Source organism: Cydia splendana, chromosome 17 (assembly GCF_910591565.1).
Source record: "Cydia splendana chromosome 17, ilCydSple1.2, whole genome shotgun sequence".
Taxonomy (NCBI): domain Eukaryota; kingdom Metazoa; phylum Arthropoda; class Insecta; order Lepidoptera; family Tortricidae; genus Cydia; species Cydia splendana.
This window is the reverse complement of record NC_085976.1, coordinates 16,991,706-17,018,750: the sequence shown is the minus strand read 5'-3', so window position 1 is coordinate 17,018,750 and position 27,045 is coordinate 16,991,706. Positions and strand designations below refer to the sequence as shown.

The 27,045-nt window shown below is 39.2% G+C and overlaps 3 protein-coding genes across 4 annotated transcripts in view; 2 read left to right on the top strand and 1 right to left on the bottom strand.

Moving 5' to 3' along the window:
* Positions 1–1,408, bottom strand: part of LOC134798904 (nuclear cap-binding protein subunit 1) — a 30,749-nt gene extending 29,341 nt beyond the window's left edge. The window contains exons 1-2 of the mRNA XM_063771294.1: positions 1,250–1,408; positions 378–1,159 (exon numbers count right to left, since the gene is read on the bottom strand). Coding sequence (XP_063627364.1) covers positions 378–1,159; positions 1,250–1,295 — 828 coding nt within the window. The 5' untranslated portion in view covers positions 1,296–1,408. The remainder of the gene's footprint in view (positions 1–377; positions 1,160–1,249) is intronic.
* Positions 1,409–1,692: 284 nt separating this feature from the next.
* Positions 1,693–7,070, top strand: LOC134798914 (tRNA (guanine(26)-N(2))-dimethyltransferase). Its single transcript, XM_063771338.1, has 10 exons — positions 1,693–1,814; positions 1,904–2,128; positions 2,383–2,570; positions 2,937–3,165; positions 3,504–3,652; positions 3,727–3,895; positions 4,124–4,344; positions 5,038–5,175; positions 5,636–5,803; positions 6,880–7,070. The coding sequence occupies exons 1-10, from the start codon at positions 1,722–1,724 to the stop codon at positions 7,013–7,015; spliced, it is 1,716 nt and encodes a 571-aa protein (XP_063627408.1). The 5' UTR covers positions 1,693–1,721; the 3' UTR covers positions 7,016–7,070.
* A 728-nt stretch (positions 7,071–7,798) lies between these two features.
* LOC134798941 (glycosylated lysosomal membrane protein B-like) lies at positions 7,799–25,658 on the top strand. 2 transcript variants are annotated; one of them, XM_063771375.1, is made up of 7 exons: positions 7,799–8,106; positions 9,418–9,663; positions 15,693–15,875; positions 19,286–19,513; positions 20,695–20,828; positions 21,914–22,045; positions 23,236–25,658. In XM_063771375.1, the coding sequence occupies exons 1-7, from the start codon at positions 8,044–8,046 to the stop codon at positions 23,408–23,410; spliced, it is 1,161 nt and encodes a 386-aa protein (XP_063627445.1). In that variant the 5' UTR covers positions 7,799–8,043; the 3' UTR covers positions 23,411–25,658. The 2 variants fall into 2 exon arrangements, 1 of the variants encoding a protein (XP_063627445.1); XR_010145288.1 differs by lacking the exons at positions 7,799–8,106; positions 9,418–9,663; positions 15,693–15,875; ... (1 more) ...; positions 21,914–22,045; positions 23,236–25,658 and adding an exon at positions 16,077–16,409 and having other exon boundaries at positions 19,286–19,419.
* The last annotated feature ends 1,387 nt before the right edge of the window (positions 25,659–27,045 follow it).

Sequence of the window (27,045 nt, the reverse complement as noted above, 5' to 3'; positions counted from 1 at the left end):
AAACCGAAAGGTCATTTCTCCGATTTCCATGCGGAAACCTGCCGAAGTGAAACTTTTGTTGGAAACCACCAAAAATACAGTTTCGGCACGGCTAAAGGTTCAACAGTTTTTTGACCAAACCCAAACCTTTGGTTGGACATTAAAATTGTATAAACAGTCTATTTGTCAGCATTTCTCTTCCTTAGGTCAAATGAAGTAAATGAACACAGCAAGCTACTAACAAGAAGTTGAGTCAAAACCAAAATTCTATCCATTTTTTTATAGAATAAGGACAATGTTTGTTTGTGGCACAGATTTAAAAATAAGGTTTGTTTAATCTATTTATTCTATCATAATATTAGCAAATCTTAAATAACTTATACTCAAAAATAATTTACCTGGATTGCTGGCAGTGTATGTTGCAAGGCTTCACACAAAATAGAATCAAAGGCCAGATATGGGCGAGGAATATGCTTCTCTGACCAATTGTCCTGCCTCAACTTCTTAATCTGCGCCCAGAGGCAATCCAGATACTCCTCTTGAAGATGTGGTGAGTCTGCAGACCATACTTTAAGGGCTGGCCAGTGTTTCTTACTCCTCTTATTCAAGAACACTTCAATGGTGACGAGTAGATGATCAAGCTGAGATTCTTTCTTCTCGTAAAGCTCCCGACCCACCCAAGGCAATGCGGAGAGCACCGCAAACACAAACCAGTCTCTCCTGACTTGCGGTACTCCATCCTCATTGGCGCAGTCTACTAACGTCTCCAATAAGGTTAATAAGGATGATGCAGCCAACACGTGACAGTTGACCAAGTCTGATATGAACCTCAAACAATATCTAGCGGCGTTCCATTTACCCGCCTTCAGGTTTTCTTTGAATGTCTTGACTATATAGTCTACAAATTCACCACCAAAGTTATAGTTCTTTGCATTAAGAAGACCAACGAGAGTAGCGTAAATGGTACATTTCTCTGGCATACGGATAGCGCATTCGGTCAGGATACGTAGGATTTTCACGCGGAAAGTGTTCAAATCCGCTTCTAGAACGCTCGCCAAACCTTCTAGATTACTCTCTAAACTAGAACTGCTTTTCTCTCCGACCCTTAAAATAAGGGACTCTAATCTATCCTCTATCTCCTGGTTCTCTGATACACGACGTCTTTTACGGTGAAGGCGATCTGTAACGAATAATTATTACAATAGTAATTTGCTATGGGAGAGTAAACAATTATAACCTAAAAAACGTAATTAGAGAAAACAAAACGTACCGTAACCGTCTCCATCTTCATCTCCATGACCCCTCCTACGATTCATACTCGCTTTTGTTTATTTAATTAAACACAAAAACAATATTTCATAAGAAAATGCCGACGAAATATCCAAAGCAAAATGCAACGTAACGTCAAACGAAACGAGCGTCAAATCCGTCAAACAAACGTCATGTTATCAATATAATTTTTCAAGTTGCAACACCACAATATACGTTCTGAATATAAATTTCTGGATGTATAGTGTAATAATTGGTAAATAATTAGCTAATGATAAATAAATAAAAATAATATTTTTAAAGCCAAATTAGGCAATATCTTTAGAGACATAAATTTTATTTGTTATAAAAACTACTTTGTGCTCAATATTAAATAAAAAACCGCTTTCGGTAATTGGTCTCATTTCAATCTTCTAAACGTGGCTTAATACGTCACTGTGTTGTCAATTTGTCATAATAATGTGCGGAGCTCGATGGTCGTAAAATGTGGAACTTTTAAACTTTTTTTTATTGAAAAGTTAATGTTTACAAGAAGATATCGCTTTATATTTCAACCAGTTTACCAAGTAACTTTTGTTCATATACTGAGTTGAAAGTTTACATTCATACCTAATGTAACAGTAACTATATTACTGTATAACCTTTATGTTCGTAGATAATTATGAAAATGGAAAGCTCTTCAGGTCCTAAATCAATTAAGGAGGGCCAAGCTGAAATAAAGTTGAGTACGGAGAAGGTTTTTTACAATCCAGTTCAAGAATTTAACAGAGACTTGAGTGTCGCAGTTCTCACCGTTTTTACTGATGATTATAAGAAGGAGAAACGTGAGAAGGCTGAGAAGAAAAAGACAAGACAAGAAAAGGAAGACTCTGAAACGGAGGTTTGATTTTTAAATAGTTTTTAGTTAATACCTTTTATTCATAACTTTCATAAAACTAAGGTTAAAAAAAATACAATTAATGGTAGCATGGCAGTGCCTCTAACAAGACATGCCAAGTTTTATAATCAGAAATGAAGTGTGAAAATATTAATAGGAATGCCTTTCAACAAATAACAATACAACTATTTTCCTATATCTAAGGAATGCTATGTCGCTTTAATTGTAGCTTTGTTAAAAAAAATAGACACTTTCAGATCGAGGTGACAATACTGGAAGCCTTATCAGCTACTGGACTCAGAAGCATCCGTTATGCCAAGGAAGTGCCAAATGTGACCAAAATTGTAGCCAATGACTTGTCCGAACAAGCTGTAGAGACAATCAAGGCCAATATAGTGCATAATGAAGTAGACCACATCATTGAAACTAGCCATAATGATGCTTGGTGAGTGATTTTATAATTTATGTGTTTATTTATTTTTAAACAACAGGCTACAAATAAAATGATTTTTTTATCACTTCTAACTATAGTTCTGATAGGTCATGCATTTTCTGCTTTTAAAAAACTGCAATATGGGATTTATTTGACCATGAACATGTTAAATGACAGTACAAAAATTTATATGCATGGAAGGGTGATGGCTAAGTTTAAAAATATATAAATCTTTTTGATTTTTTTTTCTTTAAATACTTCTTGCAAGTTGCATTCATTGTGACTTAGATTGTATACAGGACTAAATTCAGGTTGAAAATAATGTATCTAACAATAATGTACTTAACAAAGAATAATATTGAAGAACTAAATTTTCAGCATGCTAATGTACAAACACAAGCACCCACAAAAGAGATTCTCTGCAATAGACCTAGACCCCTATGGCTGTCCATCCATTTTCCTCGACTCTGCAGTCCAAAGTGTGCAGGACGGAGGGTTGCTGTTAGTCACTGCCACAGACATGGCAGTGTTGGCTGGAAACTCCCCAGAGACATGTTATTGCAAGTATGGTGCAGTCAGCTTGAAGACTAAATGCTGTCATGAAATGGTAGGTATTTGTTAAATAGAATTATATTTTAAGCAGAAATGAATGTGAAAAAACATATGCAGTTTTGTCTTGTAACATTTTGGATTAAGTTCTTGAAAGTGGCAAATAATTTTATTTTGTTTTATTTTTTGGGTGAAATAATTTAGTGTCCGAAATTTTTCTTGTATATGTAGTTTGCCCAGCCATTCCCGTCAGTAGAAAAAATGTAGGCGCGAAGGGTTATCATCCCATAGAAAATTTAAATTTCGCTCCTTTTTTTACTGACAAAGTTATTTGACAGACTATATTTAAAAAGTCAATTTTTATTCATCAAAAAAAAATCACGTTTACTTTTTCAGGCATTAAGAATTCTTCTGCAATGCATAGAGCAGCACGCCAATCGCTACAGTCGTTACATTGTACCACTCATCAGCATATCGGCTGATTTCTACGTTCGCGTGTTCGTCAAAGTCTATTCTGGTGCTATACATTGTAAAAAAACCACGAGGTAAGCATTGTAGTGTAAGAGCCAAGATTGTTAACACGTGCTTTTATTGTATTAACTTGTTTACTTGCTTCCAGTAAACTATCAATGGTGTATCAATGCGTAGGCTGCGATAACATCACCCTACAGCCCCTAGGTGGCTTCAAGCCCAACCCTACAGAGAAGAATCCGGCCCAGACGAAGGCGTACCTGCCCACCGTCCCACCAGTGGGCGAGTTCTGTGTGCACTGCAATCAAAGGCATCATGTAAGTATAAAATCATCACCTTGAGCCACTCTACTTTTGGCGTTGTTCTTTCCGCCCAGAAACCAGTGGGCTTCAAGCTCCACCATATCTATGGGTGTATGGAAATGGAAATGGGCAAAAGTGGAAATTGCTAACTTTGACTTTAATCTGTATGATAAACTGTCAATCTTACACAATTCTCTTTTCGTTTTCATTGCTCTTGAGAATATCAATTTTTTTTTCTATCAGCTTGGTGGTCCAATCTGGTCAGCCCCGATCCACGACGAATCCTTCGTAACCCGCGTACTAACTCGAGTTCAAGAGCAACCACAACTATTCGGCACAGCTAAGCGAATAGAGGGAGTTTTGTCTATGGTACGAGAGGAACTGCACGAGACGCCACTATATTACACTATGGATAAACTTTTTGGGCGCGTGCATTTGGAGACCATGCCTATGTTGGTTATGAGGTTAGTTACTTTTTATGAAAGCCGTAATACATGACAGTGATGATTAAAACTAGTGCCCACCACAATTCCTGGGATTAGTTGCCAAGCGGACGAAGCGCTGGTGGCCTAGCGGTAAGAGCGTGCGACTTGCAATCTGGAGGTCGCGGGTTCAAACCCTGGCTCGTACCAATGAGTTTTTCGGAACTTATGTACGAAATATAATTTGATATTTACCAGTCGCTTTTCGGTGAAGGAAAACATCGTGAGGAAACCGGGCTAATCCCAATAAGGCCTAGTTAACCCTCTGGGTTGGAAGGTCAGATGGCAGTCGCTTTCGTAAAAACTAGTGCCTACGTCAAATCATGGGATTAGTTGTCAAGCGGACCCCAGGCTCCCATGAGCCGTGGCAAAATGCCGGGATAACGCGAGGAAAAAGGAAGGAAGTTGCCAAGCGGACCCCAGGCTCCCATTAGCCGTGGCAAAATGCCGGGACAACGCGAGGAAGATGATGAATGATGATGATTAATACTAGCATCTGATTAGTTATCACCATAGCCTATAGATGCTTTCAACTTTACGGCAATTATATACACTTAAAATATATTTCAAGGGTGTTTTTTGGTTCTCTGCCTTTCGCTTCACATAAAGATTATGATACTTTGGTATTAGAATGTTTAATATATAGGTACTAACGAAATAAATTTTATTAAACAGGTCGGCCATTCTGAATGGTGGTTACAAAGTATCCTACTCGCACGCGTCCAAAATGTCGATCAAAACTAACGCACCAGCGCAATACGTGTGGGACATTATACGGACATGGGAGAAGTCGCATCCGATCAAACCAGCCAAGTATGTTGATTCTTTACCTATATCACAGCTCAGCCATCCTGCAAAAATCTAGTCCTCGCATTCGCTCAAAATGTTAAAGACTAACGGAGTTGAGGCAATACGTGTGGAACACAGGGACATTGAACGGACATGGTATAAGTCGCATCTGATCAAGCCAGCTAAGAATGTCTACGTATTTAACAACTCGGCCATCGTAACCGTATCACATGTACATGTCCAAAATTTCTAAGACCAAGGTGATGGTGCAATATGTGTGGAACATACGGATATGGCTTAGGCACAGCGATCAAAACCAATACGTATGGGTAATCAAAGGGACGATAGAGAAATCGCTTTTCTACTCTACACTATTATAGAGTATTACTATATTACTATTATAGAGTATACTATGTTTATTCCAAAGCAATAAAAAGAAGTCCATTACCAACTAAGATACTAATGAATCTCAAAATTTCTACAGGCTTGAAGCGGACCCAGTCACAAAACACCTGCTGAGCCAACCGATCATCAGCTCAATAGACCTGAGCCAGAGGGCAGACGCGAACCCTATCAGTCGGCGCGACGGTCAGCTGCGGTTCCAGTTCAACCCTACCCCTTACTGGGGTCCGGGGTCCAGGGCTGCTGTGAAGTGAGTAATTTTAACCTTTGTCTATGATACACTTTTTTCCTGATGCAGAAACGTAATTATTAAAAGGCAAACTCTCTGCACACACCTAATTTACATATACATACTAAAATCTTACAAAATTGGATTTTGTACATCATTGGATTTGGGTATACATATATGATGTTTCAGTTTTTCTCGGAATCATTAGGAGAGAACGATTGCGCGTCAACGACTTTTGAACTCATTATCGCTCCCTTTTTATGTGCAGTTAAGGGTTAACTTAATCAATTTATATTTTTCAATAAAACGCGGGTTCTCAATGAAACTCAATACTGTTTGTTAAGAGCCCATCAACGTGCACACCAGCGCCACTGCTAAATAATCGTGATTATTTAAATTTAACGACAGGTATTTACAAAAGGGGGCCGCTACGGACTGTATTGTGTATTTAAATACCTTTTGAATACATCAAACTAGTTTTTATGTTGCTGGATTCGTCAATCTATGCGTCCAAAGTTAAAACGGCCGTTTTTGTTTTGAGTTCATAGATCGACGAATCCAGCAACATAAAAACTAGTTTGATGTATTCAAAAAGGCACTTAAATACACAATACAGTCCGTAGCGGCCCCCTTTTTAGGGTTCCGTACCCAAAGGGTAAAACGGGACGGGAGGGTAAGACTTCGCTGTCCGTCCGTCCGTCCGTCCGTCTGTCACCAGGCTGTATCTCACGAACCGTGATAGCTAGACAGTTGAAATTTTCACAGATGATGTATTTCTATTGCCGCTATAACAACAAATACTAAAAACAGAATAAAATAAAGATTTAAGTGGGGCTCCCATACAGCAAACGTGATTTTTGACCAAAGTTAAGCAACGTCGGGCGTGGTCAGTACTTGGATGGGTGACCGTTTTCTTTTTGCATTTTTTTCCGTTTTTTTTTTTTGCATTATGGTACGGAACCCTTCGTGCGCGAGTCCGACTCGCTCTTGCCCGGTTTTTTTTAAATACCTGTCGTTAAATTTAAATAATCACGATTATTTAGCAGTGGCGCTAGTGTGCACGTTGATGGGCTCTTAATTGTGAACTTTCTTTACAGCGTGGGAGAGGAAAAAATGACCAAAGCATTACGAAATCAAAACAAACACTCAAAAAATAAAACCACAAAACGACAACATTCGCCGGGCGAAGAGGAAACGCGCAAGAAACCAAATGTGGAAGAAGTGGAAGCGTAAATTTGTATTTGATATAATCATTTACATGTAAATAAAGATATAAATAAATGTCTTATAGGAATTTTATTAAGTATACGATATCTACATTCAGTCAGCAGCAGAATAGTTTTATGGAGCACTTATTGACTTGTGCTGCTGATCATACCATACAAGAGGAAATAAGTTCTTCTTTTACTGACATAAATTGTGTTTACTGGATTTTGTACTATCAAGAGTTGACTCATAGTTGACTGATATAATTACTACATAGTCAAGATACAAAGGGAACCAAGGCAAAAATAAGAAAAATAACAATTATGCGATTGAACTGAATCTCTATATAGCGGTTATTTGATCCAGAGGGGCTATCGCGAAACGCGAAACTCAAAATTTCGTTATCTGTCTATCGTGTGACTGAAATAAATCTAAATTCCCTGGTTCCCTGTGGCCTGTGGAATGTTGCTGTGCCGAACAGCTGAGGACGCGGTGCGATCAAAATCTTGATTTTTTTTAATGTTCTGAACTTTGCTTTCACACTACTGTGCTTCCGAAAACAGTAAAATGAGGGCCAAAATAAAAAAATATATATGTCAAAAAACGTCCTGTCCTGTCATTTCATATGCATAATGTTTCAGTTTCTAAACGCACCAGAAATGACGTTAATGTAAACCGGCTCAATTAAGAAGAAATGAAACATTTTGAAACTATATTCCTTTCTCTTTCTTACTTAAGTGATATTTGTAATACACTAGCGCCAGAATGACATATAAAAGTAGGTTTCGTATAACACTACCATATTGGGATCGCGTGACGCAAACTCAATTTGTTGTTACCACGAGGACATTGTTTTCATCGAAATCGAATAAAACAGATATAAAATTATTACACAGCACAGTTATCGCGCAATTGCTCATCCTCTGTACACGTGCCACCTAATTATCTGTTTGCGGTTGACTTGTGAACCTACGAGAGTGTTATTTTATTTGCAACAAATTATTGCTTGTTATTGTTGTATTTAAAGGAAGTGAGGCTTTCCTTTCGTGATAAACATGCATTTACGGACATTGGTGTTAATTTGCGTGCTTTCTTTAGCTTTTGGACAGGACAGGAAGGTATGGAAGTGTTTTATCTAATGTTTGTAAACACCCAGTTTTTTATGTCAATGTTATTGATAGGTAGCCTAAATCTTTTATCTTAAAATGTACTTGGTCTAGTTCAAGTTCAAAGCTCCTTTGTATAGTAAATTACAAGTCAACTTATAGAAGAAGTTGCTTATTAATTTGAATTAACTCGTAATTGTAATTTAATGTTTTACTCATAGCATATGTTGTAAAGCAAATATGACCTACTTCTGGTTAAAATGTAATGTACTGGCGTAGTGTCTAGTTACAAACATGTAACAATAGTGAGTCAATGTGAAATTGGAACATGGTAGAAAGATAGATTTTGATTTACCCTTAACAGCTTCTTTAATTTAACCTTTTCATCTTTACAGTATGTAAGTTGAAGTTGTTAAAATGTTCTAGCTTATGATATGATAAAATAAACACAATAGAAGTTGGTTGTTACTTGTTAGTTAATACATAATTATGAGTCTAGACACTAATTTATTTTCATAGAACAATAATATTAGAAAAGATATTATTTTTGAACAAGGTATATTTTAGGCTATAGTTCGTTTTTTTTAGCATTAGAAAGAACTTGAAAGAAGGTAAGCGATCTTGACATGTCTTTTAATTGAAAAACGCTTTTTATAAATCAGTAACTATTACTTATGAAAGCAGAAGAATATTAAATGATCGTATTAGATTCATAATTGTTACATATTTGCCGTAACTTATTTTTAAAATGTGTTTTTCAATTAAAAGACACATCAAGATTGTTTACCTTATTTCTAATGCTAATAAAACGAACTATAAGAAAAGAAGGTCATTAACCCTTCAACTCCAAATTTTAAATTTTGATTCTTTTTGCTAACTGGTATGTATGTAGTATGTATGGTAATGGTAGAAATCAAGGGATTAAGCAACAGTTATTTTTTGATATTTTTTTAAATGCTGGGTTTTCATACTTTTTTTATATTTGACTTTCTTTAAAGGAACTCTACACTATCATATTGGTTGTGTATTGGCAGTTTAGGGGTTAATATATTATAAATACCTGTAGTCATGATTCTATCTTTGTTTCTGAATATAAGTCATAAGTAAAGTCACCAGCAATAACATGTCACTGTTCGAAGGCCGCAAAAATATGTGACACACTCTTATAGCTCTACAAATAAGATTGTGTCATTTGTGTCAAATATTTTTGCGGCCTTTGTTGTGCAGCAAATTATTATTGCATATTATTGCACGGACAAAAGAACAAAAGGCAATGACAATCCTTGCATTAATTATTATGAAAATGAATCACAAATTCCACAGATAACTCCATTATTAAACCCTGACTGCAAAGCATGCTCGTCAAACACAACCCTCGTGTACATAAAGGCGGAAGGCTCCCACAACACCATACACCAGCTCTGGGACTTCACGCGGGGGACTCCGACCATCATCTACGCAGTCGCTGGTGTCAACTCGTCTCTGCAAGTTGAATGGGCACATGACAAGCCGGTCAAGTTCAATATGTCTGAGGAGCCAAGTTATAGCTTCGCTATGGCTATTTCTGAAGTGAGTTTAACTATTTAATGGATTTTGTCTAAGATTTTTGCTGTGTTACGTGTAGATTAGATTAGATTTTCTGCATGCACTATAAATTTGCTACATTCGTCAAAGAAGGGAGATATATGTAAATATGTATCACCTGAGGTTTTATTTTATTTATCTAATACCTTTAAACTAGCAATTCTTGTTTATTCATTTCATATATATATTTCGGGGATCTCGGAAACGGCTCTAACGATCTCGATGAAATTAGCTTTTTGGGGGGGGGGGGGTAGAGTTACAATAAATTCTTTCGGCATTCAGCTATGTGGAATAGGTAATTATTTATAAATTTTGTAGATAATTGTTGTTATGTTGACAGACCTTATTTTCATAACTGATGACAATGGGAAATAATGTGAGTCACAGCTGAATGCGGCATTGACGCCCATTATTATTATTTACTTTGAAATGACTAATAAGTTTTGTTTTCAGTAATGATATAGCAAGTGGGTGGCACCATGGGTGTTTGTTTATCTGTGCGTTAATAATAATAATGACATGACCATCTGCCAACAAATCCGGCCGAACAGGGGTGCCCTCTCAGCGCTTGGATTGACTACAAGAAGGCCTATGATTCGGTGCCTCCTTCATGGTTGGGGAGGGTCTTAGAGTTGTATAAAGTTGATGCATCTTTGAGAGCCTTCCTAAGCGCGTGTATGGGACAGTGGACCACAGTCCTTCGTCAACCAGGAGGCGGGGATGACTGCCCTGGCCCGCAGGATTTTATAAGGATGAGCGAGGAATTTTTCAGGGCGACAGTTTGAGTCCCCTGTGGTTCTGCCTAGCTTTGAATCCCCTCAGCACCCTGCTGAAGGATTTGGGACTAGGTTGCCGGCTTCGGAGAGAGGGTGAAGTCATTTCTCACCTGTACATGGATGACCTCAAATTATTTGCACCAAATAGCCAAGACTTGTTGGAGCTACTGAAAACCACCGAAGTCTTCAGTAGTGCTATCAACATGGAGTTTGGTGTCGATAAATGTGCGGTAATGCATGTACAGCGGGGGAGGGCTGTAAATTCAACAAATTTACAACTTTCTGAGACAATGTCTTTCAGATCTATCTCTGAATCAGAAACCTATAAATACCTTGGTATGTCACAGTCGTTGGGTATTGAGGACGAAAGTATTAGACGGTCGGTGAAGGAGCGCTTTTTCAGTCGGCTCACAAAAGTCCTTAACAGTCTTTTGTCAGGAGGCAACAAAGTGCGCGCCTTCAACGCCTGGGTAATGCCCCTACTCACATACTCCTTTGGCATACTAAGGTGGACTCAGACCGAGCTGGACGCCCTGGATCGGAGTGTCCGGTCACTGCTCACCACACATCGCATGCTACACCCACGCTCGTCAGTTATGAGATTGTACATCCCACGGAAGTGTGGAGGCCGAGGCTTCCTAAACGCCAAGGATCTCCACAACCGCGAGGTGTACAATCTCAGGAATTATTTCCTTAACAACGAGTGTGGGATGCATCGTGATGTGGTGGCAGTAGACAGGAACCTCACGCCGCTCTCCTTTGCAAACGAGAACTGGCGCAAACCTGTGGTACTAACTACTGCGGATCGCAAGGCGGCATGGGAGAGTAAGGTGCTACATGGGCGGTTCTACAAGGCCCTTACGGGACCCGATGTGGACCTGCTCGCGTCGGTGAACTGGTTACGATTCGGGGACCTCTTCGGAGAAACCGAGGGTTTTGCCTGTGCAATTGCGGACGAAGTGATGATGACGAACAACTATCGGAAATATATCCTGAAGGACGGTACGGTCGACATTTGTCGGGCATGCCGCCGTCCCGGAGAGTCACTCAGGCATATCATTTCCGGGTGTTCTCATCTTGCTAACGGCGAGTATAGGGAATGCAAATCGGTTATTTTCGGTTATTTTTTGTTTTGGAAATTATCGGTTATTAACCGATTTCGGTTAATAACCGATAATTTCCATACAAAAAATAACCGAAAATAACCGATTTGCATTCCCTAGGCGAGTACTTGCACAGACATAATCTCGTAGCCAGGATTATTCACCAGCAACTTGCTCTTTTATATGGCCTTGTGGACGGTATCGTCTAAGGTCGTCCCATTCGTTTTTTGCCAAGTTCTTAAATTACTCCAATTCTGCTTTCGTCACCCATTCTACATTCGTCACGTTCGTCGGTGGGCTTTATCATCTTTGGTCATATTTGTTGTTTGCCTTTTTCTTATTCCGACCCATTCCGGTATTCGTTATTATCTTGTTTGGGCATGTTCGATGTTAGTCTATCTCGTTTTCAGTCTCATTCATTATTCGTCATTTTTTCATCGACACGTTCGTTGTTGGTTACATTCGGTTATTGGCAAGTTCTTAATTTGTCTTATTCTGTATTCTGTCATATTCTTCATTTGTCACTTTCGCTGGTAGTCTTTGTCATCTTTGGCCATATTTGTTGATTGTCTTTTTCCCAGTGTGGTTATCAATTTTATCATCCCTTCCCTCCCGTGGGTGTCGTAGAAGTCGCCCTGAAGAAGGTTGACAGCAGTTACCAAAGCTTTAATCAGTCTGAAACTATCTAAGTAGCCATACTACTGTGCCCTGGTCTAAGACCAGGCACGGCACGACGGAGTAAGCCCGTTTTGAACTAATCTCCCCTACATGTGTATTGTTTAGGATACATTTAATTAATATTTAAGTATAAGGATTATTTTTTATGGAATCAATACAAAAAACGAGACAAATAGTGAATGGGACGAATATCCAATGGGACGAATATCGAACGGGACGAATATTTAACGGGACAAATAGAGAATGTGTCCAAATTTCAAAAGAGCTTAAATAAGAAAAATACGAAATTAGAATAAGACCAAAAACGATAGGACGAATAACGAATGAGACTAAAAAAAGAAATTGACTAACATCGAACATGCCCAAAGAAGATGATGACGAATACCGGATTAAGCCTAAATAAGAAAAAGGCTAACACCCAAATATAACCAAATATGAAAAAGACCACCGATGAGAGAGAGAGAGAGAGAGAGAGAGAGAGAGAGAGAGAGAGAGAGAGAGAGATTCTTTATTTGTGAAAACACAGGTACAATGATTGATCTTACATTACAGTTTCGTAGTCTCACCATGCTCTGCCAATAGTGGCGTACAAATACTATACTACTTATAAACATAAAACATGCATTATTTCAAAATTTACAAGTTGTAAATTAAATATTAATCATTAGAATTTAGAACATAATTATACACTTAAGAAATAAAATTTATACATACATTTAATTTTCATTCAAATATGTATTCATTTATTTTATAATAACATTTTTCGATTAATAGTGCAGTCAGTTGTTTTTTAAATTGTGATGTTGGTAATGATTTTAAACAATCAGGAATTTTGTTATATATTCTGGTTGCCATTCCAAAAATGCTTTTTCGCATCAATGTGGTGTTCCGTTGCTCATTGTGCAACATCTGGTCATATTGTGATCGCGTTGGATATTTGCGGTACTCTGAGACTTTAGCGAACAAATTAGAGTTGCATTTAACAAATACTGCCATTCCTAAGATATAAATACACGGAAATGTTAAAATTTTCATTACTTTGAACAAAGACATATGTAACTTCGTATAAGACGAATAAAGTCTAAGGAAAAAACGTGCCTCGGAATTCAAGCAAAAGTCATTCTCGAATAGATGGCGCACACACCTTTAGCCTATCCTCGGCTAGATGGCGTGACGATACCGTTTCATATTTAACAATTTTAAGACATAGATATCAGTGAATGAACATGGATCAAAAAGATATAAAAATAATAAAATCATTTATCCATATATATAATTTTTTTGATAACTTTATACGTTTTCATTTTGAGTTTTAGTCGTGTGTCGATAGATGGCAGTAAATTTACAGTGACTACAAAATTTACAATGACAGGACCCCTCTACTACTACTATCTATTCTTTTTGCTTTGAATAACGGAACACTGCTTTCTCCGGGTTTTTTCCCGCACATTGCTCTTACACACCGTTTTTGGGCTATAAGTACATTTTCCCTATCGACTGAATTACCCCAGAATATAATCCCATATCGGAGTCTTGAGACTACAAGTCCATGGTAGGCCGACAGAACTGTGTCTTGACTAACTATTTTTGATAGTTTAGAAAGTGCATAAGCAGATTTGTTTAGTTGTTGACATATCTCAGCAACATGAGGTTTCCAGGTAAGTTGACTATCTATTAATAAGCCTAAAAATCGTGTCGTGTCTACATTTTCAATTTTGTCATGTTTATAGTTTATGTCAATTGTATCAGTATTAATAGGATTTATGCGATTGTAGAAGTGCATTACATTAGTCTTTTTAAGATTGATTATTAGATTATTATTATTTACCCCACATTATAATATTATTTAATTCTGAATTAATGTCATTTTCGTATGTAATCAGGCTATCGCAATTTATTATAGATGTGCTGTCGTCAGCAAATAGTACCATTGGATAGTCAACGTCATTTGGCAGGTCATTAATATAAACGAGGAACAGTAGGGGACCAAGCACACTGCCCTGTGGGACTCCCATGTGTGACATACTGCTCTCTCGAATAGTACTTTTGTTCTGTTTTTGTCTTCTTACAGATTCTAGATATTTCAGTACATTGAGCTTAGTACATGAACTTGACGAATGTAGAATGGGTGACGAAAGCAGAATGGGACTAATTTAAGAACTTGACAAAAAACGAATGGGACGACCCAAGAGTATACCGTCGTTTCAGTGAACGGTCTAATAGCGAAGAGTCTCGACCAACATCTTGAGAGACTCTCGCTAGGTGGTTGGATCAAGGGTCAGATGCAGAAGGCGGTGATCTTGGACACGGCGCGAATAGTCCGCCGGTTCCTCTCTCTGCAGCCCTGACCACCGGTAGCTTGGGCCTTGCCCCGCTGCTGGCGGCACCCTAGGTTAGGTTTTTTATAATGTGTTTATACTCGGTATGTATTTTTCATCGTTTTGTAAGTGTTTTTATATTTTACTTTTATATTCATATTATAAATAACCTAACTTAAGACGTGAAATAAATAAAGAAAATAATAATTAAACATAAATTAAAACACATTAAAAAAAATAGGTACCTAAGTATTCTTTTTAAGATTTTACATACCTACCATTCATACTACAAAGTATTGTGTGCAGTGGCAGATTTGCCCTAAGGCCAAGTAGGCCCGGGCCTAGGGCGGCAAATTTTTTGGGGGCGGCAAAATTATGACAAAAAATTTGCTTATGACAACAAAAAATAACTCAAAGTGTAGTCAATATTATGGGTGCTGAGAAAGGGGCAGCTACAGGGCCTAATAGGGCGGCAAAGACTGCAAATCCGCCACTGATTGTGTGATTTGTTATGTATTGTAGCCCGGGCAATTTTCCGCAACTCGACGACTCTCACGTCAGAGTACCTAAAGTAATTACCTATTGACAATAAGACTAAGTATAAACACCAAAATCATATACAACAGAGTGAAATGATTTACAAGGCAGTTTCACTGAATCTCCAATTTCCCACAGCCCATTACCCGCATGCGTCATCAACGCGTAGTTAAACCAATTAAATTACATTTGCAGGCAATTCTCAGTGAAATGAAATACAATACAATCGCTTATTGAATTACAATTGGGATAATCTAAACATGCTGGTGTGATGACTCATGGCTCAAATACAGACAGACATGGGGTCGTTTGAATGTACAAACACGTAATGCTCGCTTGCTATAGAACAGGGATCGCTAACCTTTTTTAGCGTATTTGAGTGATATTTTCATGACAAACGTGGACTAATTAATTCCCATATTACGACCTAACTCGGTCGCTAACAGGTTGGGCAGACTTAGCATGAACAATACAGATGTACCATCGCCCACACTGTTAACTGACGGTTTGTAAACCTTATTACAAAAAGCATAAGGTCCACATATGGATAGTTAAGAGTGTTGCTGTTTGTATCTATCTACTAACATGCCATTGTTTCACAGATATACGAATACAACGATCTAGAAGACCGAGGCCATCCTAACAGCAGCACCAAGTTCAGGCGTTACCCTCTAAAGGAGCTGAACTGGGCGCGGCAAGACAGTGTGCTGACTGAGCAGGAGGCCATGCTCGTGATGCAGGCGGACAAGTACAGTCGGCATAGGAACGGGACTGTCGCTATTAAGGTACAGTCAGCTTGTGTAAGTCAGGGGTCATACTAACAGCAGAACCAAGTTCAGGCGTTACCCTCTAAGGGAGCTGAGCTGGGCGCGGCAAGACAGTGTGCTGACTGAGCAGGAGGCCATGCTCGTGATGTAGGCGGACAAGTACAGTCGGCATAGGAACGGGACTGTCGCTATTAAGGTACAGTCAGCTTGTGTAAGACAGGGGCCATCCTAACAGCAGCACCAAGTTCAGGCGTTACCCTCTAAGGGAGTTGAGCTGGGCGCGGCAAGACAGTGTGCTAACTGAGCAGGAGGCCATGCTCGTGATGCAGGCGGACAAGTACAGTCGGCATAGGAACGGGACTGTCGCTATTAAGGTACAGTCAGCTTGTGTAAGACAGGGGCCATCCTAACAGCAGCACCAAGTTCAGGCGTTACCCTCTAAGGGAGCTGAGCTGGGCGCGGCAAGACAGTGTGCTGACTGAGCAGGAGGCCATGCTCGTGATGTAGGCGGACAAGTACAGTCGGCATAGGAACGGGACTGTCGCTATTAAGGTACAGTCAGCTTGTGTGCAAGACATAGCTAAAACGAAATAAATGAAATATTTCCAAAAACTTAATTGACAAAAAATCCGTGTACCTAATTATTGAACCTGCTTACACAATTTCACTAGAAATTGCGACCTGTAGAGTAGAACAGTCGGACATACAGTCGCCATCATATAAATCGTAGTGGCCGAGGGGCTCAAAATATCTAAGCACGACCTAACACCTTGACAATAGAGGCGTGTTCAGATATTTGTGAGCGCCTTGGCCGCCCGGATATATCTGATGGCTGTAGAAAATTAATTTCGCCCTAGTTCGCAAAAGGAGTAGGGGCTGTAGCTGAACGGATTCACTTTGATTAGTGTTTAATGCGAGTTCATACATTTGCTACCAGAGAGAATAGATAGTAAGTATTAGAGTTTAGAGGGTTATTGTTATAGTAAATTTAGTAGTCACAGTATATTTAATAAACTTACTGCCTACACACGATTAAAACTAAAAAAACAACTCCGGGAGTGCCGGCAGAAGTGAAAACTCAATGACATTGTAACAGTTTTTCGATCAGGTCACGTGTACGTCTTACGCTGTCGCGAGTTTAACATTTTTTCCCCATCACAAAAAGTGCACAGCGCCGCTAAAGAAGTTTTCACTTCAAAAGTGAAAAAGTATAAAAATATTTTAAAAAAATGTATATGGACATATATATGGAAAAAAACATTTTTTTTTTCAGAATGCCATATGACTTTGACCCATGTTCTTTCACTGATATGTGGTCAACGCCATCTAGCCGAGTATAGGCTGAAGGTGTGGCGCCATCTATTCGAGAATGATGTTTTCTCGATTTCCGATTCACGTTTATTCCTTAGAATCTTAGATCTTATTTATCTTATACGGAGTTAAATAATTATATCTTTGTTTGCTACTAAACGCAAATAGCAAATGTATGAATTCGCACAAAACACTAACCGATTTGTATGTAAACATGCACAAACCCTAACAGTCGCCTGCGATATATATTATTATCACATCCTTTATCAGCAACTAATTGTTAACTGTTGAACCGAATAATCCTTGACATAGATATTAGCAATATTTATAGCAATCATTATTTATTACCTTCACTTATGTAATAATCATAACTCATAATAGTAAGATGATAAAAACGAATGCAGTACATTTGTTATCTTGCTTATTCCATGATTACTAGAAAAACCGGCCAAGTGCGAGTCGGATTCGCACACACACGAAGGGTTCCGTACCAATATCTATAAAAACGGTCACCCATCCAAGTACTGACCCCGCGCGACGTTGCTTAACTTCGGTCAAAAATCACGTTTGTTGTATGGGAGCCCCACTTAAATCTTTATTTTATTCTGTTTTTAGTATTTGTTGTTATAGCGGCAACAGAAATACATCATCTGTGAAAATTTCAACTGCCTAGCTATCCCGGTTCATGAGATACAGCCTGGTGACAGACAGACGGACGGACGGACGGACGGACAGCGGAGTCTTAGTAATAGGGTCCCGTTTTTACCCTTTGGATACGGAACCCTAACAAGATTATACACGTGTGGTACTATCGCCCACTGTTAACTGACAGTTCGTAAACCTTGTTACAAAAGGCATAAGGTCCACCGATGGACAGTTAAGAATGCTCTTTGTACTCAACTACAGTCTGACAAAAAAGAGTAGAAATTAAAAACTGGCAACAATGTAGTGTCGTCCCTTTCAAACCAATTTATATAAGAAAACGGGACGACACTTCAGTGTTGCCACTTTTTAATATCTACTCTTTTTTGTCAGACTGTATGTTAACATACTTTGATTGAACTTTATTCAGGCGCCTATGTTTTCTCCTAAAGATTACTTAAGAATTCTAAGTAGTAAAACTACACGACTGCCTTAAGGGGCCCACTGATTAACAGTCCGCCGGACGGTATCGGCCTGTCAGTTAGAACAAAATTTTGACAGTTCCGAACAACTGACAGGCCGATACCGTCCGGCGCACTGTTAATCAGTGGGCCCCTTTAGCAGTGTCAAACTGACATATTCGCTAACGTCTGCGCAATTTTCTTTGTATAGATCTCGCTCGCACTAATGTGCCAGTACGAGCGAGATGCATAGAAAGTAAGTTACGCACACGCTAGCGAATATGTCAGTGTCAATCTGGTGGAAGCCGTAATGATGTCATACTTCATAGGGAATTAAGCAAGTTTATTTGACATATCGATATATGATGAATGATTATATTAAGCTGATCGTATTAGTGTTTTTGGTTTTGTAGTATTTCTGATTTTTTTTTTTGTGGAGGGCCCTACTCTGCCTCAGGTAATATTTGATTCAGGATCATGGCGTCAAAAGATGAATAATGGAACTCTTCGGTGGCTAGTAGACCCTTAGAGTTCGTTTAGATCAGTCCAATCCACCGTTGAGTACATCCGACGTATTTAAAAAAAAAAAACCGGGCAAGTGCGAGTCGGACTCGCGCACGAAGGGTTCCGTACCATAATGCAAAAAAAAAAAACGAAAAAAAAGCAAAAAAAAAACGGTCACCCATCCAAGTACTGACCACTCCCGACGTTGCTTAACTTTGGTCAAAAATCACGTTTGTTGTATGGGAGCCCCATTTAAATCTTTATTTTATTCTGTTTTTAGTATTTGTTGTTATAGCGGCAACAGAAATACATCATCTGTGAAAATTTCAACTGTCTAGCTATCACGGTTCGTGAGATACAGCCTGGTGACAGACGGACGGACGGACGGACGGACGGACGGACGGACGGACGGACGGACAGCGAAGTCTTAGTAATAGGGTCCCGTTTTACCCTTTGGGTACGGAACCCTAAAAAAATGTCAGAAACTAACATCAAGCATTTTGTCCACAGCTCGACCTCCTGCCATTCCGTGACTACGCCACACTACTACCTCACCTCATCCACACAGCCAACTCAACGTTAATAGACGTCCAACTAGCCAACCTGACGCAGTCGCGCGACTTTAACGCGTCGCGATTCGCGCTGCGACTGATCCTGGTCGCGTCGGACGCCAACGGTACATTGTCGCGGCGAGTGGAGAAGAGTTTGGACGACGAGCACACGCCTGGGGTGTTCGAGGTGAGCTCTTGGGATACCCCATGGGGGTATCTAATACCTTTTATGACGACCGGTCTGGCCTAGTGGGTAGTGACCCTGCCTATGAAGCCGATGGTCCCGGGTTCACATCCTGGTAAGGGCATTTATTTGTATTATGATACAGATATTTGTTCCTGAGTCATGGTTGTTTTCTATGTATTTAAGTATTTATATATTATATATATCGTTGTCTGAGTACCCACAACACAAGCCTTCTTGAGCTTACCGTGGGGCTTAGTCAATTTGTGTAAAAATGTCCTATAATATAATATTTCAACGAGCAATTCTTGTTTATTTATATATACTAGCTTTTACCCGCGACTGCGTGGAATTAGTGACGGCAGCTAAAGTAGGTATAGCGCCTGGATAATGCTAATAGCTAATAGCAATCATTCAATTCGCGCATTGCTTAAGTACTTCAATTATTAGGCAATCAATTCCACCCCCCTTTGCACTCTACAGGGACGATTTCCGACGTAAAAACTATGCTATGTCCTTCCCCGGGACTCAAACTATCTCTATACCAAATTTCAACTAAATCGGTGCAGCGGCTTAAGCGTGTAGAGGTAACAGACAGACAGACACACTTTCGCCTTTATAATATTAGTATGGATTTCGGGGATCTCGGAAACGGGGGCGATAAGTCGATCTAGCTAGGTCTTATCTCTGGGAAAACGCGCATTTTTGAGTTTTTATATGTTTTCCGAGCAAAGCTCGGTCTCCCACATAGTATACATAAACAGTAAAGGCCCCTGTCCATATTGGTCCAGCGTAGGCCAGTCTAGGGGACGTATTTATGCTTTAGAGGGAGTAATATTGCTATCTCATTCTACCGCATGGCTGCGTCCCTTGGACTGGACTGCGCTGACCCAATATTACAGGGGCCTAAAAGCCATCGCCCATGTCACCTCCCAAGCAACACAAACGCTATATTAAACATGAATTTCCAACTTTGTTAAGTGCCTAAGCGAGAAATCATATAATCGTTTAGGTACCTTTGACGTTAAGAGTTTGACTTAATAAAATATGTGTGATGGTACGGAATTCTCGGAGCGCGAGTCCGACTCGTACTTGGAGGCCTGTATGCCAGATAGTAATTTAAGTTTTTTGTTGTGTTGTTATTAAGCGGGTTTTACTGAAGTCAATGATGTCTTTGTCCGCAGATCATCGAAATCAAAACGCCCCGGTGTGTCACCACCGGCGCGGGCGGATACATGCAGTTTCGACCCGTCGCGTACACGCAGAAGGAACGCAGCGTCACCTCGTCTACCGTCGTACACGTGTCGGATTTCAACAGGTGGGTCGATCAACTATTTCTATTTGTTATTCTGTCCCATCAGCTCGGAGACAATAGTACACTGTTAAAAATTATGTAATTTTACATGCAAAAAAATTACATAATCCTGTAAAATTCCCGAAAAATCTGGGAAATTTACGGAAAAATATGACATTTTACGTAATTCTCGTAAAAATTTACGTAAAATTACATAATTTAATTTAAAATTACATAATTTTTAACAGTGTAGCATAGTTTCTTAGAAGAGCTGCTGTACCATGTTCTACAAACGTGCTTAGTAGATGTCCCATTATAAAAAAAAATCAAGTTTGGTTCATTTAAATACGAAATAACTAGTATTTTAAGAGTAACCCAGGAGACCGTAACCATGGCAACGGGTGACAAGAAAAAGTTGATTCACCCAGGTAACTATTAGTTCACAGTTCGAACATACATACAACCTCTGTGAGACCTTGTGACATATAACTCGGTCGACAAAACGCCCCTGTGTGTTACAGTCAACAGCAGAAGTGGCTAAGCGGGCGAGGTGTTCAAAATGAGCTTGACACGCTCTTATTCTCTTAACAATAACGTCGCGTCAAGATCATTTTGAACACCTCGCCCGCTTAGCAACTTCTGCTGCTGGCTGTACCGTCGCGGGGGGCTACATAGAGTTCCGACACGCCGCGTATATATAATTATATATATTATATCGCTGTGCCAAGTTTTTTGATGTCTACTTCATCCAGACTTTCTGCGAGACACTGGTCTACCTTCATTCGTGTCGGATTTTGACAGGTAAGTCTAAGTAATAGTCCCGAAAACAGATTTGACACAGACAGAGATAAACCTTCGATCTAACTCATTAACCCCCCGACCAATCATCGACATAATGGAACTTAAAAAATGTGTTCATATGAATGTCGTTTCTGCCAAATAACATTCTAACTACTCTAATTCTTCTTCATCCTAGCGTTTTCCCGGCTTAGCACCAGGGTCCGCTTTCCTGCTCAATCTTCTCCACTTTGCCCGGTCTTCGGCATCCTCAGGTGTGAACATGAACAACTCTAATTAAGAAAAAGAAATAACGATTGAATATTTTTCAGTACACACATAGTTCTGCCGAACACGTTGTCCCGGTTCTACCCTGACATCGACGAGATGCTGATAGAAGACATGATCGTGTCATTCGGCGAGCCACAGGACGGGTTCTACAGGCAACACAACTATACTGCTTGGTGAGGGTCTAATGTATACTATAGTCGTCCAATATACCACGTTGTCCCGGTTCTACCCTGACATCGACGAGATGCTGATAGAAGACATGATCGTGTCATTCGGCGAGCCACAGGACGGGTTCTACAGGCAACACAACTATACTGCTTGGTGAGGGTCTAATGTATACTATAGTCGTCCAATATACCACGTTGTCCCGGTTCTACCCTGACATCGACGAAATGCTGTTAGAACACATGATCGTGTCATTCGGCGAGCCACAGGACGGGTTCTACAGGCAACACAACTATACTGCTTGGTGAGGGTCTAATGTATACTATAGTCGTCCAATATACCACGTTGTCCCGGTTCTACCCTGACATCGACGAGATGCTGTTAGAACACATGATCGTGTCATTCGGCGAGCCACAGGACGGGTTCTACAGGCAACACAACTATACTGCTTGGTGAGGGTCTAATGTATACTATAGTCGTCCAATATACCACGTTGTCCCGGTTCTACCCTGACATCGACGAGATGCTGTTAGAACTCATGATCGTGTCATTCGGCGAGCCACAAGACGGGTTCTACAGGCAACACAACTATACTGCTTGGTGAGGGTCTAATGTATACTATAGTCGTCCAATATACCACGTTGTCCCGGTTCTACCCTGACATCGACAAGATGCTGATAGAAGAATGATCGTGTCATTCGGCGAGCCACAGGACGGGTTCTACAGGCAACACAACTATACTGCTTGGTGAGTGTGTAATGTATACTATAGTCGTCCAATATACCACGTTGTCCCGGTTCTACCCTGACATCGACGAGATGCTGTTAGAAGACATGATCGTGTCATTCGGCGAGCCACAGGACGGGTTCTACAGGCAACACAACTATACTGCTTGGTGAGTGTGTAATGTATACTATAGTCGTCCAATATACCACGTCCCGGTTCTAATTTTCGATTTAAGCCCAGAATAAATAATAGTACTAGGTACAGAAGGTACACTCTAACAAAACGCGTCAATTACGACAGTTATGACCGCAAGGCGGCGCCAGCGCGAGCAGGTGTCCGTTCCGTAGCGGTGCGGGGCAACCACTACTGTTAGACACCAAAATTGGTGTGGCCGCATGTACTTGTAGCGTCGCGACAAAATCGCGGAGTGAGCCACGCCTGTCACAAGTCTAAAGTATTTAATCGTCCTCAGGTCCACAACGTTCGGTTACGGCGCTCCACCCGTCGAAACCTTCTCTCTATTCGTCATCCTAGTGATCACCATCGGGTTATCCGTGCCAGTTCTACTGGCGCTCTCAGGCGTGGTGTACGTGGTGTCGCGGAGGTGCCGGCACGGGAACGAACCCACTAGGCTGCGGGAGGAGTGACTAGCGGGCTTCAGGCTGCTAAGCCAGGACGATGTCGAGGACTCATAAATTATTAGTGAAATAATAGCGGAAAAACAGCGAGTGGATTAAAAAGTGCAAAAGTTACGTTAGTGGCGCGGTCGCTATGTGAGGTTGCGTTCATTTTAGTTGGCTTTAAAACCTGTTTTATTTTGATGATTAACAAGCGTACGAGCCTGATGTTAAACGGATACCGCAGCCTATGAACGCTAGTTTGTATATTTATACGCGACTTTATTGTCAAGGCGTTTGAGTGCATATTTTGAAAACAAATTTGATTTTGACTTTACTACAGAATACTGTTGTGTTAAGGTAAAGTTATATAAAATATGGACGATACTTATGTTATGGCTGATCTCTCGTATTGGTTAATTTAATGGTAACATTTGGGAATTGTTTTCTTAGTACCCAGAATTAAAGCCAGTTATGTGTTTTTTCCTTAATTAAATTACTAAAGAAATTGTTGCAATGAATAAATACAAATAGTTAATTATGATAATCGAAATTAGAATAACCTGAAAACATTCATAAATGTATGCCTATCGAAGTACTTGTCATAGATAATCAATCTGAAATGCTAGAAATGTATATAAAAGAATAAAAATGTATATTTACTGTAAAAAAATATTTAGTCGAGTAAAGTGATGTTCCTGATTTATTTTTGTAAAATAATATATCATATAATGAATATACTAAAACATACACAGGTCTCAAGCTGTAATAACACTAATACAAATGTTTGAACATTTAGTGACCTTATGTATTATATATGTACATGACTCAGCACCAGCAGAGGGCCTACCGCGAATACCGAAGTTCGCAAATTGCGGATATCTTTCTCTCGTCACTCTCTGTTACGCCTTAATTGAAATAAAAGAAAAAGATGCCCGCAATTTTCGAACGAAATTGTTAAACGTTATTTCAAGAGTCTATATTTTGAAATGTATTTTCCTCGCCTCCTTTTCAGCTAGGGCAATAATGCTTTCGTATGTCTGTCCGACAGTTTTCCTCTACAGTACCCGTACCACGAGTCACTGACAGTGTTAAAACTAACATATACGCTAACGTCTACGTAATTTACTTTCTATACATTTCGCTCGCACTAATATGTGAGTACGAGTGAGATGCATAGAAAGTAAGTTACGTTGTCGATAGCGTTTATGTCAGTGCCAAACTGGTGGTAGCCACACAGGTAGCATTTCTCGGAAGATTCTCGAAAAATCTCAGGGCCAATAGTTGCTTGAACTATAACTATTAAGTGGTATCCAGACGGGCCTGATCAAATCGACCGATTTGATCAGGAAAATAATTGGCGCCAATCTCCAATTTAATCACCAATTTTAGATTTATGGTGATATTAGAGCCCTCTAAATTGAAAAAATGCCCCAGAACGAAAATACTGGTCACAAGTTGGTATTCTTGCGTCGGCACCTCATTTTATCGGTAATATCGGTCATTATCGGCGGTTGAATACGGCGAGCGTGAAATTGGTGTTTGCGTCTGCACGTCCTGATTCGATCGGGCAATTTAATCAGATTTTTTGTCTGGATACCGCTTTAGAAATTATAATATTAGTGTGAGTGAATATAAAAAGTGCCTGCATTGTGTAAAAATGTGTATAAAGAGTAGACTAAGTCACCAAATGTATATTTGATACTTAGTTTTGTTCATAGTTTTTCTTTAAAATATTCCATAATCTTTTTTTATTTGCAGACAAAATCGATCATTAAAAAAAATATCAGCATGTAATAATTCATAAAACCGTGAAAAACTGTAAGAAAATGAAGTTTTATATATTTATATAATAAGTAACATTAGATGGAAAATAATAGAATATAATAAAGACCATTGAAATTGAATGCTATTAAACTTAAGTAGGTACTTATAGCTAATACTTCCATAAAATATATCTGTCTATAATATGTCCGAAAATACTTTCAGTCCTAATTCTAATAGAATGTGATGTATTAGTATTTTTAGTTTAATTAGAAATCGAAAAAACTTTCATTAATTGGTCTCGACGTAAGAAAAGGTTGGAAACCTCTAGACAAGTTGGATATTGTGCACAAAAACTAACAATTGTATAATCATAAGGGTTTTTTTTAAAACACTACCTAATATTTTATTTCTGACGAATTTACGTTTAATAAGTAATTGTATTTTGATGTGATATTAATCTGACTTATAGTCAACGTGTATATTAGATGAATTAAATATATTATAATTTTAATACTGTTTGGTTATGTCATTTATTTTTCTTTCCATTTCAGCCCATTTGCTGATAGTCCAGTATCTGAGGAAGGATTTGAAAAAGCGGCATATCTCATTTTGAGGAGTACTCCTGGGAATGGAATTCTGTAAAAGAAATCTGTAGAACTGGGAACAATTCCTAAATTTACTAGTTACAAAACTATTTTGAGATTTTAAATTTAGAATTCAATATTGACTGTTCGACATCAGGACCAATCAGGACATCACGCCATGTAAATGTAACCAACCGAACGCGGAACGGAAATTAATGGGAATGAACATTTATGGTCATTTCCGTTCGGCTACTTCCGCATTTAAAATATCGAGAATGAGATACTTATATATGTCACTAAACTGACGGTAGGGAGATTATACAATCTAACCTAACCTAACCTACGTTAGATTATAAACTAACGGGTTCACAATCTTACGGTGTCATATACAGTCTGACAAAAAGAATAGAAATGAAAAAGTGGCAATACTGTAGTGTTGTCCCTTTCAAATCAATCTAAGGAAACGGGACGACACTACAGTATTGCCACTTATTAATTTCTATTCTTTGTTGTCAGACTATACTTAATAAGTATAATAAGTCGTCAAAGCATATCATTTCTCAGTTCAGCTAAATTGTTTATATTTCCGACACGACAAATACAACATGCAGAAATGGCCTGTTAGAGTCTGTGCGGAAAGAGAAGAGTCGTGGAATGTATTGGGCCCCATACATTCCACGACTCTTCTCTTTCCGCACAGACTCTATCTCCGTTGTTTACATGTTGTTTATGAGCTTTCGACAATCAGATAACCAGTTCATTCCTGTTACAATTTCGCATCGCACTACGCAATACCCTCAACCTTTTGATAGCCCCATTATATTCTCTTTGGATAGCCCTTGCAAATTGCAAGATAACCACAAGATAACACAATCGAAAAGGACATTCGCAACAAATGGCATTCGATTATAGTTTTGATAATTACTGGCTAAATAGGAGCAACGAATTCAATCGATCGCCCATATGCCGCAATTTGCTCGAAGGCCGCAATGTATTGCAAATCGCAGCCCCCATTCGCACGGGAGTTTTTTCAACGCGCGTTAATAAAGCGTTTGGATGACACAAATGGATAACCATCTATGTATTCACACGACAGCGATGGCGCTTTTTATTAAGCGTTGTTGGATTTTCGACTTTAAGCCTTGGTCGTTAAATCGAATTTAGAGTGCAGACAGATTCAAGCGCTTTTTTAACGCTTACACAAATCAAAGAGACTATGACTAAATCAAGTTCACTTCTACTTGCAACAGATCACGTATTCTCTGTTTGCCTCTCTTTCATTGTGTCGTATACCAAGTAATACCAATTTGTCAG

Excerpts from the sequence above, each read along its gene's own strand:
- LOC134798914 (XM_063771338.1), top strand. The coding sequence starts at position 1,722 with ATGGTCGTAAAATGTGGAACTTTTAAACTTTTTTTTATTGAAAAGTTA. Across the intron at positions 2,571-2,936 it reads ACTAGCCATAATGATGCTTG|CATGCTAATGTACAAACACA; the intron begins GTGAGTGATTTT and ends CTAAATTTTCAG. Across the intron at positions 3,653-3,726 it reads CATTGTAAAAAAACCACGAG|TAAACTATCAATGGTGTATC; the intron begins GTAAGCATTGTA and ends ACTTGCTTCCAG.
- LOC134798941 (XM_063771375.1), top strand. The coding sequence starts at position 8,044 with ATGCATTTACGGACATTGGTGTTAATTTGCGTGCTTTCTTTAGCTTTT. Across the intron at positions 20,829-21,913 it reads CACGTGTCGGATTTCAACAG|TACACACATAGTTCTGCCGA; the intron begins GTGGGTCGATCA and ends AATATTTTTCAG. Across the intron at positions 22,046-23,235 it reads CAACACAACTATACTGCTTG|GTCCACAACGTTCGGTTACG; the intron begins GTGAGGGTCTAA and ends AATCGTCCTCAG.